Source organism: Lampris incognitus, chromosome 20 (genome assembly GCF_029633865.1).
Source record: "Lampris incognitus isolate fLamInc1 chromosome 20, fLamInc1.hap2, whole genome shotgun sequence".
Classification (NCBI taxonomy): Eukaryota; Metazoa; Chordata; class Actinopteri; order Lampriformes; family Lampridae; genus Lampris; species Lampris incognitus.
In genome coordinates this window covers 17,731,542-17,748,217 of record NC_079230.1, presented here as the reverse complement: position 1 = coordinate 17,748,217, position 16,676 = coordinate 17,731,542, and the positions used below count along the sequence as shown (strand labels likewise).

The 16,676-nt window shown below is 44.7% G+C and overlaps 1 protein-coding gene across 1 annotated transcript in view; it reads right to left on the bottom strand.

Moving 5' to 3' along the window:
• si:dkey-183c6.7 (urea transporter 1) overlaps positions 1 to 13,937 on the bottom strand; it is a 32,292-nt gene extending 18,355 nt beyond the window's left edge. The window contains exons 1-5 of the mRNA XM_056300175.1: positions 13,817 to 13,937; positions 8,269 to 8,458; positions 7,487 to 7,615; positions 6,739 to 6,928; positions 2,197 to 2,344 (exon numbers count right to left, since the gene is read on the bottom strand). Of these exons, the coding sequence (XP_056156150.1) occupies positions 2,197 to 2,344; positions 6,739 to 6,928; positions 7,487 to 7,615; positions 8,269 to 8,458; positions 13,817 to 13,937 (778 nt within the window). The remainder of the gene's footprint in view (positions 1 to 2,196; positions 2,345 to 6,738; positions 6,929 to 7,486; positions 7,616 to 8,268; positions 8,459 to 13,816) is intronic.
• Positions 13,938 to 16,676: the final 2,739 nt, after the last annotated feature.

The following is a 16,676-nucleotide window of genomic DNA, read 5'->3' as shown; positions in this document are numbered from 1 at the left end:
CGCCCCCCGACTCGTCACCTGTTTTCCCCGTGACTTTGCACTATGTCATTGACTGTTCTGTTGTGGAGTCTATTTTTATGTTCATGACTTGCACTTTTGCTGTTTTGCATTGTTTTGTGTAGGTGAATTCTGGGGGGGCCTGTGTGGTGACCCACATCTATATAACGAGAGACATTCACCTAAGAGGACGGTGTACCTTTAAGGGAAGAGGCGAGGGGTCAGATAATGCACTTCCGCTTCCGGTTCACAGTTCAGTGTTGTTGTCGAATGTATGACATGCTAAGTTGGAGCTAGTAAACTACCTCGACTACGTCTACTCTCACGTCTCCTGTCTTGTTGTTTTCTAACTCCACAACCTTTTCAATTTTCCATGACCTCAACAATATTTCCAGGACTTTCGATCAATTTTATATTTTCCCTGGCGTTTTCCATAGCTGAAAAACTAGTCTGTACATTTCCAGGTTTTCCAGGACATGTGGGAATCCCAGACTCGTTTTTCTATACGTGTGGAGCCCGTCACTACTGAAACCGAGTCCACTCTCACAGACAAAACCTGAATATACGGTTTATCTACAAGTCCCAATATACTATGACTAGCCAGGTTTCTGTTACATTCGTGTCAAGGTGTAGCTGAATTTACCTGTAACTGAGGACATTTGCTCAGATCTACTTTTTTTTTTGCATCCCCCCCCCCTTTTTTTCCCTCCCCAATTGCACCTGGCCAAATACCCCACTCTTCTGAGCCATCCTGGTCGCTGCTCCACCCCCTCTGCCGATCCGGGGAGGGCTGCAGACTACCACACATCTCCTCCAATACATGTGGAGTTGCTAGCCGCTTCTTTTCACCTGACAGTGAGGAGTTTCGCCAGGGGGATGTAGCACATGGAAGGATCACGCTATTCCCCCAGTCCCTCCCTAACAGGCCATCCGACCGACCAGAGGAGGCTCTAGTGTAGCAATCAGGACACATACCCACATCCAGCTTCCCACCCGCAGACACAGGCAATTGTGTCTGTAGGGATGCCTGACTAAGCCGGAGGTAACACGGGGATTCGAACTGGTGATCCCCGTGTTGGTAGGCAATGGAATAGACCACTACTCTACCCGGATGCCCTGCTTAGATCTACTTTGAACACTAATTTACACTCAGCACAGATTATTACAATTAATGACCGGCCTTCCAGATCTTTAGTCTGGCCTGAACCATAGCAAACCCATATCTCAACTTAACCATCTCTAAAGTAATAGCATTAAAGCAGATGATCTGAGCAGGTGTCCTCAACTGCATCCTCACTCATTAACATGTTGAACTGCATCAAATAAATGTGAGAGAACCTATTTGATAGACTGACATGCCATCTCACGAGGCCATACATACATAAGTAAATATCCATTTATTCTCGTCACAAAGTGCTGCTGTCACGTCTGACTCCATGAGACTATAGTGAGGCAAGGCAACTTCTACTTGCATAGCACATTTTGCATGGAGGGGTAATTCAAAGTGCTTTACATCATGCATGTTGACATACATTGCTCAATATGCATGTGACAGAACGCTGGCATTCAGTGCATTTTGGGAGCCGCAAAATGCATGTTGCTGAAAATACATGCGCACCATGGCACCTTAACCTACCTACAAGCATACATGAGGTGAATCCCTCGCCTTAAATTAAACATCCTTTACAAATCCTCTTGGGGAAGTTCAGTTACCGCAAATGAACCCATCCTAGCTGTGATCTGTGTAGCTAGGAGCAGTGGGCTGCCGCCTTCATGCAGCACCCAGGGACCAACTCCAGTTCTTTTCCCGATGCCTTGCTCAGGGGCACAGACAGGAGTATAAACCCTAACATGCATGTTTCTTTTTGATGGTGGGCGAAACCGGAGCACCCGGAGAAAACCCACCATAGACACAGTGAGAACATGCAAACTCCACACAGAGGACAACCTGGGATGACCCCCCCCAAAAGTTGGACAACCCCGGGGTTCGAACCCAGGACCATCTTGCTGTGAGGCGACAGTGCTAACTACTGGGCCACCGTGCCTGCCCATCCCCAGTCATATCTACTGATAACACACACACACACACACACACACACACACACACACACACACACACACACACACACACACACACACACACACACACACACACACACACACACACACACACACACACACACACACACACACACTCACCAGCTGCTGTGCCGATTCCTGATCCCACCAGAGCGTGTACGGCCAGCAGTGGAGAGTACAACAGAACGGCCCCAAGGATAAGGAGGGACGGCCCCAGGGCCCCACAGGCGAAGATCTGACCCACGCCCAGAGGGATGCCACGCACCACCTACATGGGAAAAGAAGTTTAAGAAGCGATAAAGAGAAGTGGGGTGGGAGAGCGGTGTTAGGGTAGAAGGAATGGATAGAAGCTAGAGAGATGAGTTAAGAAGTAAAGAATTGACGTTCATGTACATACATCTATTTTACCTCTGTTTATGTGCATATGCATAAATACATGTTTTTGTTTTATCTTTCTGTTTTCTTCCTTTATCAGTTATCTCATTTTTGCCTCTGCATGTAATGAAAAGCGCATTGCATTGCATTTTAATATGCAGACCCTGCAATGTGATTTAAGTTGTCATCGAATGACAGAATCATCTGAAGAGAGAGAGAGCAGTTTGAGAGGGGTTATGGACATGGCCACACAGGCCAACATGGTTTTGAATGTCATTACATACACACACTTTACGTTGCAAAACAGAACACATACACAACTGACATCATGACCATGCAAGCAAAAAAACACCTCCGAAAATAACAAATACAGTCAGGTTTTGACAGGTTTCCCTCCCACACATACTAGGCACGCCGCCTCCTCAAAAACCCAAACACATAAACACACCGTCATGTTTTCCGGTGATAATGGGCTAACGAGCTGGAATCTGTAGGAAAGCTGTTCTCCGCTGTCAAAACGTGAATTTTTATAACCAGAGCCAAACACTCACACTCACACACACACACACACACACACACACACACAGGCTGCATTCCCAGCAGTTGGAGAGAAGTGTTTCCATGGTGACGCGATGAGTGCACCTGTCTGTTGCTTATATTTAGAAATCATAAATGCTGCACGATCACATCACCACCACTGGAACGTGTGCATACTTCTCTGTGTGTCTCACACACACACACACACACACACACACACACACACACACACACACACACACACACACACACACACACACACTTACACATGCATTCAGTAAGATTAGGCACGTTGTTGTTGTGGGAACCGCAGCCAGAGCAGCATCCTCAGCGGAGTAAGAGCCGAAGACATTAAATATAAATAAGAATGACGTCACCTCTCTCTGGAGAGAACCGGGGGAAGTTGAGAGGAGGGGGGGGTGGGCGTGGGGTGAAAGAAAACAAACAGGGGAAAGACAGAAGAGAGCATAAGGAGGGTGAAGGGGTGAGAGAGAGAGGTGGAGGGATGAGGAGAAGGTCGTTTTTCACATCAGGGACCCAAAAGGAAGCAGGTTTGACTTTGTGCTGCCGTCACCATTACGCACACCAGGTTGTGCGTTGTTGCTTTGTTTTCAGTCGTCAAACAAAAGTAAACCAAGCTACTACAGCGTGTGGATGGAGAGGGGGAGAAGCAAAAGAGAGCATGCAAAAGTAAAAAAAAAAATCGTGATAAACAAAGAGAAAGTGGGATGAAAGGAGAGGAAGAGACCTGAGGAGAGATAATGGTATAGTTTCGGGGGGTGGGGTGTTGGAGAGAGATATTCTGAAGGTGGCAGAGCAATGGGGAGGTTAGAAAAAAGAGAGAGTGGAGGAGAGAAGAAAAAGTGAAGAAAAGGAGGAGGGATCAAAAGGAAGATTTTGAGTTTTCACATCTCCTCCGAGAAGCAAAGAGAATTTAATAAAATGAAAGGAACAAATCCATGAGGGGAATAGGAGAGACGGGGAAGTCTGTGGGAGAGGAGCCATGGAGAGATGTGAGTGGAATGATAGAATATTAAAGAGAGATGGGAGAGGATCAAAAAGCGGCACATAGACAGAGAGAGAGAGAGAGAGACAGAGAGACAGAGAGAGACGAGCTAGCCAAGGAAGCAGCTGTGATACTTGAAGAAAATACTTATTAATTTAAAAAAGAATGCATGCGGCATCATGGGATATGACGCTTGCTAAATACAATCTTATGGGAATCTGGTTTCTATTCAGGTCACCTCTGATAGAGTTTAGTCAGCGTATCTAATCCAGTTTATGCCGCTTCACAGTCCGTTAGCAGATCATCATGTTCAATAGGCGAACTAGAAGTGTCCCTCTGAGCCGCTCCTGCAAAGCCAGTCATACAAATACCACAGGATGGTCGTGGACAAAATAAATACAGCAACTGTTATTTTTATCAAAGCTGCTCTGCCATTTAACCAATGGCACCATCTGCACAGAGTGGCCCTTATAGATTCAATTAGATATCATGGACGAGCAGTGACAAAACAAAACAAAATCAACTGCATCTAATTGTTTCAAAACGATTCAAAAGGCCTTTGGCGATGTCAGGGTTGAAATAAGAACTGGTTGAAAATATCCCCTTGTACCCACTTTACTACTTTAGTACTATTAAAATGTCCACATGTTGACATCATTTTTTTTCGGATTCCCCCCCTTTTTCTCCCCAATTGTATCCGGCCAATTACCCGACTCTTCCGGGCCGTCCCGGTCGCTGCTCCATCCCCTCTGCCAATCTGGGAAGGGCTGCAGACTACCACCAGCCAGCCGCTTCTTTTCACCTGACAGTGAGGAGTTTCACTAGTTGGACGTATTGCGTGGGACAATCACGCTTCCCTCCCCCCCGAACAGGCGCCCTAACCGACCAGAGGAGGCACTAGTGCAGTGACCAGGACACATACCCACATCCGGCTTCACACCACAACGGCCAATTGTGTCTGTAGGGACACCCGATCAAGCCGGAGGTAACACGGGGATGCGGACTGGCGATCCCCGTGTTGGTAGGCAATAGAACAGACCGCTATGCTACCTGGACGCCCCCACATGTTGACATCTTTAATTTTAATTCTTAATGCTATCTCACAGTACACTAGACTATCAATCCTGGGCACTCACTACTATTTTGTTTATCCGCAGCAAACATGTTGAATTTGCATGGAGAATGAATGTATGCTAGTGTGCTTTCACATTGTACGTGAACTACTCTTGTCCTTATTTGACCTACTATGTCAGTCTGCACTAACCATCAGTAGTACAGTCAATATAACGCCACAAAGTAAAACGCCTGTATAGTTGCTGAACTGACTGAAATGAAGAGTGTCCGATTCAGACGACATGGTTCCCCCTGACTGCTCCAAAACAACAGCACGGTGATTAAAATTCAGCCGTTCTTCAACCAGTGAAACGCCAGCTGGCCAGGACAGACGAGAAGCTGCCCGGTGCAAGCCTTGACTGCAGCACCCTGCGCTCACCAGAAAGTCCAAAGCAACAGCTTTTCATTTGAATTCACTGGTGCAAGCAAACCACATAACAAAAACCAGGTAAATGCTGTTTTTTTCTTCTTCTTCTTCTTTTTTTTTTTTACTGTTTTACAAAACAACACCAAAATATCACCGAGCCCTATTTGATGCATGAGAGGAAAATTTATGAAAAATCATAGCAGCCTGTTTTCATAAACAAGCGGATATGCTGCTCTGCAAACATGCAATCAAGCCATTCAACGAAGCAAATCTCTCATTTGAATATGAGACCCTTGATCTCTGCAGGGCTCCCCGCGGCTTATGGTAAAGCTATTTTGCAATGTCACTGCCAGTGCAAAAAAAAAAGAGGCAGAAATAGCAGCCCTAAAATAACTTTTGGTGACAACCTGGCCTCCAGCCTGAAACAACAACCCCCCCACAGCCACTAATGAGGAATTTAAACATTGCTGTTCTCAGCGGTGGTCATTTTGGCCCCAAATATCAGCTCCCTAAATGGATGTTGCTCAGTAATAAATTGCTGTAGGCCAGTTTTTGAAGGTTGGGCCTGTGTCCATGATGCACCCATTCATCACCTGCCTGCTTTTAAGAGGAGGCAATAACATGGCAGACAAAGCAGAAACTGAATTGTGTATGAGTCCAGCCTCAACCAGGTCAGGCTTTGTTCTCATTTGGACCTATGGCACCAGAGGGAAGGAAAGAAAGAGGATTAAGATTACGTCAATGTTTTTTTTTTAACCCACCCCCTCCCTAATTGTATCTGGAGAGTTTTCCCAATCTTCCGAGTTGTCCCGGTCGCTGCTCCACCCCCCTTTGCCGATCCGGGAAGGGCTGCAGACTACCACGTCTTCTCCGATACACGGGGAGTCACCAGCCACTTCTTTTCACCTGATAGTGAAGAGTTTTGCCGGGGGGACGGAGCATGTGGGAGGATCACACTATTCCCCCCAGTTCCCCCTCCCCCTGAACAGGTGCCCCGACTGACCAGAGGAGACGCTAGTGCAGCGACCAGGACACATACCCACTTCCGGCTTCCCACATGCAGACACAGCCGATTGTGTCTGTAGGATGCCTGACCAAACTGGAGGTAACACAGGGATTCGAACCGGCCACCCCCATGTTGGTAGGCAACGGAATAGACCGCCATGCTACCCAGACGCCATGTAAATTTATTTTTACCTGGAAGAAAGACAAACTGAAACCTGTCTGTCATGACTGTAATAACTCAACCTGTGTTCTTCCTCACCTGTACTGCGCTGAGCTGGGTGAAGTTGGGCTCCAACGCCACCGGCGGTGTGGTGAGATGATGTGGGTAGTGAGGGTTGTCTGGGCCAGTGCAGAGGAGATAGAGAAGGATGATAATGTTGAAGGGATACACAGCAACCGGCAGATCCCAGCGGTCCAACACTGAGGCCAGACCACTGAACAAAATGGTACTGGGGGGGGGGGGATGCGGAACGAGAGAGGAGTATTTTGGCGTGAGAGAGAGAGAGGGAGAGAGAATAAAAAAAACAGTTGAGGTGATGTTTTGTATTTAAAAAATATAGGGTCATGGCAACATATGTGATAATAGTGTGTGGGCACACACATACACGTCTGTTTGATGTGTTTCTGAAATTCACAAGAGTGTGTGTGCGTGTGCGTATGTATGCATGTATGTATGATGATGATGATAATGTGCATGTGCATGTGAGAGAGAGAGAGAGAGAGAGAGAGAGAGAGTGTGTGTGTGTGTGTGTGTTTGTGCACATGCGCATGCATTTGTGCGTATATGTATGTTGACCCAATATCAATGTCTCAGTGCTTGTGTGTATTTGTATTTAAAAGTGTGTATTTATGTGCATCTTTGCAGTGTTTTCTCCCCATGTTCTTGACCCGATACCAATTTCTGGAAGCATGCTTAAGCATGTATGTTTGTGCATATATACAGGTGTGTGTGTGGGGGGGGGGGGTATGCGGGTGTGTTTTTGTGATTTTGTTGTGTTTGTTCGCACCATGTTGCTGAGCTCAGACAGACAGGCAGCAGCAGCCACCAGTACCAGTCCCCAGCAGAGCTGAACACTCCCATCAGCAAAGACACCAGCATCCCATTAAAGCCATGGAGACCTCCAGAAACCTCCGCACTGCACACACACACACACACACACACACACACACACACACACACACACACACACACCGGTTTAATCTTATAACAGCATATTTCTGAGACTAATGCCTTTGTAATGAATAGTAAATTGCGGATTAGTGGGTTTTTTATGATGAAAAGGCACATATAAGTGGAGCATGATGGGATGTAAAACAGATCTTTTGTGCAGGGTTTCCATGAATCAGAGTCCCAGGCTGAAATTTAAAAAAAAAAAATCTCAATACGCAAAATGTAGAATTTACTGAATTGGTTCGAAGTGTTTTAGCCCCGCTTGTCTTCATCTTTAAAGGCCGTACAACAAGGCTGGCATTCAGCATGTGATGCTGAGAACAGCAGGACTATAACCAGAAGTTAAAGTAGGACCTGCCAGACAGAGGGTCGGGGACATGCAACCAGAATAATCAATTTTTGGTGATTTTAATGAATCATAAACACAATATTTACAAGGCTTTCTAAGACCATGGGGAAATTAAAGCAGTCTCATATTGAGCTCTGCCATGCACCAAAGAATAAACATGGGTTGCTATGTAACGGTAACGTTATCTCTGGAGGGGGGTGCTTTGAATTAAAAAACATTTTTTTGTTGCTCTTTTGTTCTGTGTGTGTGTGAGAGTGATATCCTTCCACCTGTCCTGTCCTATGATGACAGCTGTTAATGTTGAGACCAGCAGACCCACAGTTCCCAGCAGGCCCTGCCAAGGGGATGCCCAGTAGAGGGCAGCCAGGATGAGCGCACCGCTGAGCGGGTTGTTGGCGAGGATCACCCTGGCCACGCCCCTCAGGCTCCAGACCGCCAGCTGCAAGACAAATGGCTTGTCTGTGGAGGACATTTAATTGAGTTAATTTCCACAACCTTCACCAGACTGTATGCTGCATTTATTCAGCCTATCTACTCTCAGATGTGGTCAAGAACAACAAAACAGCTAAACAGTTAAAGCTAAACAGAATTAAAAAGAACATTTCGCAAACATTGTGGTAGATGAAAAGTGAGGCACGAGTCACTGTGGAGTGGTACGTCTATATATTTATTTGCAAATCAGTTTTTTTTTATAATGATCATGATTATGAATAATTATAATCTTTACCATGTCATAGTTTCAGCCAACTATTATGTAGATTTAAACCATAAGAGCCAGTGTAGGAAAATAGTTATAGATATACCTACCAGTGTATATATTAGTCTATTACTATATAGAGATATATATTTATGCATTAGAGATATATATTAGAGATTAGATATATATATATTAGAGTTAGAGATGTTAGTTAGAGAGAGAAGTTAGATATACTATATTTATGTATAACTTTACATTTTGGAATTACAGAAATCCCCGTCCATTGCAAAATTATTAATGTTGAATTGTTAATTAATGCTGTCATCGGTCTTTGCTGTTTAGTACATACATCATAGTTTTCTTCTTCATGTCAATATATTGGATCTCTTTTAATTTAGATGCTCGATCGTCTCTATTTTGTGAGAGAATTGTCATTAGCATCAATTGGAGTTAGATAGGCTCAGTTCTGTTGACCAAAACAGAATTGGGACAGCAACGTGACAAACTGATAAACCTGTAACTTTCCTTTTTTTTTTTTAAACTCACTAAAGTTTTATAAACAAAGTGTCCGGTTTTGAGGATTTATTTGCATCAGACTCATTATGAGTTTGCATGGACTTTAACTTGGTGGTAGCACCAGGTCCATCGCAGGTGTATGTGAGGCCCTCTGCAAAATTGACGTGGGAGGCCCCGCTTGTTAACATGCATACACATGAATCATGGTCACACACGTGCAGCCATTCTAGTTCTACTGCACACAGCTATTCTAGTTCTACTGCACACAGCTATTCTAGTTCTACTGCACACAGCTATTCTAGTTCTACTGCACACAGCTATTCTAGTTCTACTGTACACAGCTATTCTAGCTCTACTGCACACAGCTATTCTAGTTCTACTCGCACAGCTATTCTAGTTCTACTGCACACAGTTATTCTAGCTATACTGCACACAGCTATTCTAGTTCTACTGCACAGCTATTCTAGTTCTACTGCACACAGCTATTCTAGTTCTATTGCACACAGCTATTCTAGTTCTACTGCACGCAGCTATTCTAGTTCTACTGCACACAGCTATTCTAGTTCTACTGCACACAGCTATTCTAGTTCTATTGCACACAGCTATTCTAGCTCTACTGCACGCAGCTATTCTAGTTCTACTGCATACAGCTATTCTAGTTCTACTGCATACAGCTATTATAGTTCTATTGCACACAGCTATTCTAGTTCTATTGCACACAGCTATTCTAGCTCTACTGCACACAGCTATTCTAGTTCTACTGCACACAGCTATTCTAGTTCTACTGCACACAGCTATTCTAGTTCTACTGTACACAGCTATTCTAGCTCTACTGCACACAGCTATTCTAGTTCTACTCGCACAGCTATTCTAGTTCTACTGCACACAGCTATTCTAGCTCTACTGCACACAGCTATTCTAGTTCTACTGCACAGCTATTCTAGTTCTACTGCACACACCTATTCTAGTTCTATTGCACACAGCTATTCTAGTTCTACTGCACGCAGCTATTCTAGTTCTACTGCACACAGCTATTCTAGTTCTACTGCACACAGCTATTCTAGTTCTACTGCACACAGCTATTCTAGTTCTACTGCACACAGCTATTCTAGCTCTACTGCACACAGCTATTCTAGTTCTACTCGCACAGCTATTCTAGTTCTACTGCACACAGTTATTCTAGCTCTACTGCACACAGCTATTCTAGTTCTACTGCACAGCTATTCTAGTTCTACTGCACACAGCTATTCTAGTTCTATTGCACACAGCTATTCTAGTTCTACTGCACGCAGCTATTCTAGTTCTACTGCACACAGCTATTCTAGTTCTACTGCACACAGCTATTCTAGTTCTATTGCACACAGCTATTCTAGCTCTACTGCACGCAGCTATTCTAGTTCTACTGCATACAGCTATTCTAGTTCTACTGCATACAGCTATTATAGTTCTATTGCACACAGCTATTCTAGTTCTATTGCACACAGCTATTCTAGCTCTACTGCACACAGCTATTCTAGTTCTACTGCACACAGCTATTCTAGTTCTACTGCACACAGCTATTCTAGTTCTACTGTACACAGCTATTCTAGCTCTACTGCACACAGCTATTCTAGTTCTACTCGCACAGCTATTCTAGTTCTACTGCACACAGCTATTCTAGCTCTACTGCACACAGCTATTCTAGTTCTACTGCACAGCTATTCTAGTTCTACTGCACACACCTATTCTAGTTCTATTGCACACAGCTATTCTAGTTCTACTGCACGCAGCTATTCTAGTTCTACTGCACACAGCTATTCTAGTTCTACTGCACACAGCTATTCTAGTTCTACTGCACACAGCTATTCTAGTTCTACTGCACACAGCTATTCTAGCTCTACTGCACACAGCTATTCTAGTTCTACTGCATACAGCTATTCTAGTTCTACTGCACACAGCTATTCTAGTTCTACTGCATACAGCTATTATAGTTCTATTGCACACAGCTATTCTAGTTCTATTGCACACAGCTATTCTAGCTCTACTGCACACAGCTATTCTAGTTCTACTGCACACAGCTATTCTAGTTCTACTGCACAGCTGTTCTAGTTCTAATGCACGCAGCTACAGTGGTGCTTGAAAGTTTGTGAACCCTTAAAAATTTTCTATATTTCTGCATAATTATGACCTAAAATAGATCACATTTTCACACAAGTCCTAAAAGTAGATAAAATGAACCCAATTAAACAAATGAGACAAAAATATTATACTTGGGAATTTATTTATCGAGGAAGATGATCCAATGTTACATATCTGTGAGTGGCAAAAGTATGTGAACCTCTAGGATTAGCAGTTAATTTGAAGGTGAAATTAGAGTAAAGTGTTTTCAATCAATGGGATGACAATCAGGTGTGAGTGGGCGTCCTGTTTTATTTAAAGATCAGGGATCTATCAAAGTCTGATCTTCACAACACATGTTTGTGGAAGTGTATCATGACAAGAACAAAGGAGATTTCTGAGGACCTCAGAAAAAGCGTTGTTGATGCTCATCAGGCTGGAAAAGGTTACAAACCCATTTCTAAAGAGTTCGGACTCCACTAATCCACAGTCAGACAGAATATGTACAAACAGAAGAAATTCAAGACCATTGTTACCTTCCCCAGGAGTGGTCGACCATCAAAGATCACTCCGAGAACAAGGCGTGTAATAGTCGGCCAGGTCACGAAGGAACCCAAGGTAACTTCTAAGCAACTAAAGGCCTCTCTCACATTGGCTATTGTTAATGTTCATGAGTCCACCATCAGGAAAACACTGAACAACAATGGTGTGCACGGCAGGGTTGCAAGGAGAAAGCCACTGCTCTCCAAAAAGAACATTGCTGCCCCTCAGCAGTTTGCTAAAGATCACGTGGACAAGCCAGAAGGCTATTGAAAAATGTTCTGTGGACAGATGAGACCAAAATAGAACTTTTTGGTTTAAATGAAAAGCGTTATGTTTGGAGAAAGGAAAACACTGCATTCCAGCATAAGAACCTTATCCCATCTGTGAAACATGGTGGTGGTAGTATCATGGTTTGGGCCTGTTTTACTGCATCTGGGCCAGGACAGCTTGCCATCATTGATGGAACAATGAATTCTGAATTATGCCAGCGAATTCTTAAGGAAGATGTCAGGACATCTGTCCGTGAACTGAATCTCAAGAGAACGTGGGTCATGCAGCAAGACAATGACCCTAAGCACACAAGTCATTCTACCAAAGAATTGTTAAAGAAGAATAAAGTTAATATTCTGGAATGGCGAAGTCAGACCTTAATCCAATCGAACTGTTCATGTGAGGAAACTCACCAACATCCCAGAGTTGAAGTTGTTCTGTATGGAGGAATGGGCTAAAATTCCTCCAAGTTGATGTGCAGGACTGGTCAACAGCTACCAGAAATGTTTAGTTGCAGTTATTGCTGCACAAGGGGGGGTCACACCAGATACTGGAAGCAAAGGTTCACGTACTTTTGCCACTCACAGATATGTAATATTGGATCATTTTCCTCAATAAATAAATGACCGAGTATGATATTTTTTCTCTCATTTGTTTAATTGGGATCTCTTAATCTACGTTTAGGAATTGTGTGAAAATCTGACGATGCTTTAGGTCATATTTATGCATAAATATAGAAAATTCTAAAGGGCTCACAAACTTTCAAGCACCACTGTATTCTAGTTCTATTGCACGCAGCTATTCTAGCTGTACTGTGTGTGTAATCTAGGTGCAATACATTTTAACAAGTAAAATAATATAGCATTATCATGCACATAGTCTCAGCTATGACTTTGTGCTATTATAGTCTATCAAAGGAAAAAAATCAACTGTAAAACTATTGGCTTTACACCATCAAGTCAGCTCAGCTGTCACTTTATTTTGGCATGGTGAAGTCTGAGAGTAGGCTACAATTTAAAATTTCAGGTCTATAGTCTACATTTCATTCAAATTCTAGATCATTTTTCAGACCAGTCAGTACACTTAACCTACGGTCACAGTCACATGCAGTAGGCTATTCATCACATCTCTGGAAGTGTTGTCAAATTTATCCAGCGATCCTCGCAATGACTTATGAAATTCTTCCTACTTTTTAATTTTTTTTCCTTTTCTCAGCACCCGAATCATGTTTACGAAATCGGTCGCACTCTCATGCAGCCGACATTACTTCCTCTTCTCCTTCTTCCTCGCTGTAAGATGGATCACGCACTATGTAATGAAGTAATACCAAAAAAAAAAAGAAAAAAACCTGAATAATTTGTTAGATTCTTTTTCATGTGACCTTGACTATGCAAAAGGGAACTGACACACAGGGATTTCATCTTAGGAGTATGTTGGGAGACGAGCAGACATAATATATATATATATTAAACAACAAAAACCACAGCATTGCAGGCCAGACACGAGGCCCTGTGTGGTTGCACACTTTGCACAGCCCATGAGACAGTTCTGGGTAGCACGATTGGAAACTGGAGAGTACAGCTTCACACAGTTTATCATGATTTCTACTTCACTTCATAACCCGAAGGCCCTTTTGAAGTACTTCAGTTTGCTTTTGTAAAGATTTGACGTCTATGGCCTGAAAGTGTTCCTACCTTCTATGTACTCATCCACATAAACCATGTCCCCGGTACAACGCAGCAGTCTGTTAGCGGCATGCTGACGGAGCCCAGAGATGCTCGGTGTGACCTGCTTCACCTCCGCTTTGGTATCCATTCACATCACTCGCAGGTCGCAGACCAGAAGATACCGAATCAAACAGAAAACTTTCCGTCCGTGACAGCTGAAGGTGAGGACACTTTTATCTCTGCTCACTTCCACCTCCGTTTTTCTTTCTTTATTTCCTTGCCCTTTTTTGTTGGTTCGTTTTTCCTCTTTTTCTGTCCGTTTTCTTCCTCTTTGTTAACTCCGTCCTTACCTGTACCCTCTCTCTCTCGCTGTCTTTCTCTCTTTCTCTCTCTTCCTCTTTCTTGTCTCTCCCCCTGCTGTCCTCTCCCTCACCCTTGTCGTACCGTTTAAGAGGATGACTTATAAACAGGTAGATATGGTAACGTATTCATTCAGCCTCCGACCAACTCTGCTGCACAACTGGACAAAGTCCACACCATCACTCCAGGGAGCAGGACAGAAATAATGGTCCCCCCCTCGCCCCCTCCTCTCTTTCCTTATTGCACAATCCCTAAATTCTTCTATCTCTGCCCTCTTGGTGTTTTGTCAGTCTAACGAGGACGCCTCTTTAGCTATTATTTACCCATTCAAGCTACGTATCAATGTTTTATTGCTCTGTGTGTGTGCGCACACACGTGTGTGCGTGTGCGTGTCTTAGGTTTATTTGTAAAGCCATTAGCTGGCACTGTGTTATCTAGAGTTCATTCGACAGGTGTGCTACCTAGACTCACTGTTGTTACTCGCTCGGACTTTTCGGATAAATGGACAGAAACACAGTGATCTCAGGGGGAAGGGGTCAGTTCGGTGCAACATCGCAATGCTCAGCCGTGACGAGTTTCATATCGCAGCATTTCCCCTGAATTGTAACACTGAAGCCCAATGAACAGATGTTGTGAGGACGTTTGAGGAATGACCTCAACATCTCTGAATGTTTGGGTTTGATTTGTTTGAACGTTCACTCAGGCAATAAACGCATTTTCGCTGCTGCTACATTTTCTTTGGATTATTGCAGTTTTCACATTATAATATAGATAAGAAGGGATGGAGCCTTCAAAAATTGTAATATTAAATTGCGATCTGTATAATATTGTGATCTCATCTCATCATCAGCCGCTTCTCCGGGGTCGGGTCGCGGTGGCAGCTAGCTAAGTAGGCCACTCCAGACGTCCCTCTCCCCAGCAACGCCCTCCAGCTTCTCCTGGGGGATCCCAAGGCGTTCCCAGGCCAGATTGGACATGTCCCTCCAGTGAGTTCTGGGTCTACCCCAGGGTCTCCTCCCAGTTGGATGTGCCCGGAAAACCTCCAAAGGAAGGCGCCCAGGAAGCATCCTAATCAGATGCCTGAACCACCTCAACTGGCTCCTTGCAACGCGAAGAAGCAGCGGCTCTACTCCGAGCTACCCCCGGATGTCCGAGCTCCTCACCGTATCGCCAAGGCTGAGGCCAGACACCCTACGGATGAAACTCGATTTCAGCCACTTTTATCCACGATCTCACCCTTTCGGTCACTACCCAAAGCTTGTGACCATAGGTGAGGGTCGGCACGAAGATTGACTGGTAAATTGAGAGCTTTGCCTTCCGGCTCAGCTCCCTCTTCACCACAACGGTCCAGTACAACATCCACTTTACTGCAGATGCTGCACCAATCCGCCTGTCAATCTCTCGCTCCATCCTACCCTCACAAGACCCCGACATACTTGAACTCCTTCACTTGAGACAACAACTCATCCCTAACCCAGAGGGAGCAATCCACCATTTTCCGGTTGAGAACCATGGCCTCTGACTTGGAGGTGCTGACTCTCATTCCAGCCATTTCACACTCAGCTGCAAACCGCCAAAGTGTGCGCTGGAGGTCGCATTCTGATTAAGCCAACAAAACCACATCATCTGTGAAGAGCAGAGATGCAATTCTGAGGTTCCCAAAATGGACACACTCTTCACCTTGGCTGCGCCTTGAGATCCTGTCCATAAATATCACAAACAGAATCAGAGACAAGGGACAACCTTGGTGGAGTCTAACATCCACTGAAAACGTGTTTGACTTTGTGCTGAGAATGCGGACACAGCTCTCACTTTGGTTATACAAGGACCGGATGGCTTGTAGCAACTGCCCTGGTACCCCATACTCCCGCAGTACCCCCCACAGTAGTAGTAACCCCACTCTTCCGAGCCATCCCGGTCGCTGCTCCACCCCCTCTGCCGATCCGGGGGGGCTGCAGACTACCACATGCCTCCTCCAATATACGTGGAGTCACCAGCCGCTTCTTTTCACCTGACAGTGAGGAGTTTCACCAGGGGGACGTAGCGTGTGGGAATATCACGCTATTCCCCCAAGTTCCCCCTCCCCCCAAACAGGTGCCCTGACCGACCAGGGGAGGTGCTAGTGCAGCGACCAGGACACATACTCACATCCAGCTTCCCACTCACAGACACGGCCAAGCTGGAGGTAACATGGGGATTTGAACCGCCAGTCCCTGTGTTGGTAGGCAACGGAATAGACCGCTACACTACCCAGATGCCCCTGACTCTGCTGTTTCGTCGTTGTAATAAATGGGTTGCCGTGCCCTCATCACCAATCTGTGTCTGTGTGTGCCGGGGAACCCAGCAACCTGGTCCGGTGTCAAACTAGCACAGATGTCATATAGAAGTGGGGGAGTACCTACTGATATTTATTTACATACATGTCTGCCTATTTACATGTGTCTGTCTATGTGCGTTTGCACATTTTGTCTCGACGGGTGTATGTGTCTGTACATGCATGATTGTTTTGTATTGTTTCTCCACATCC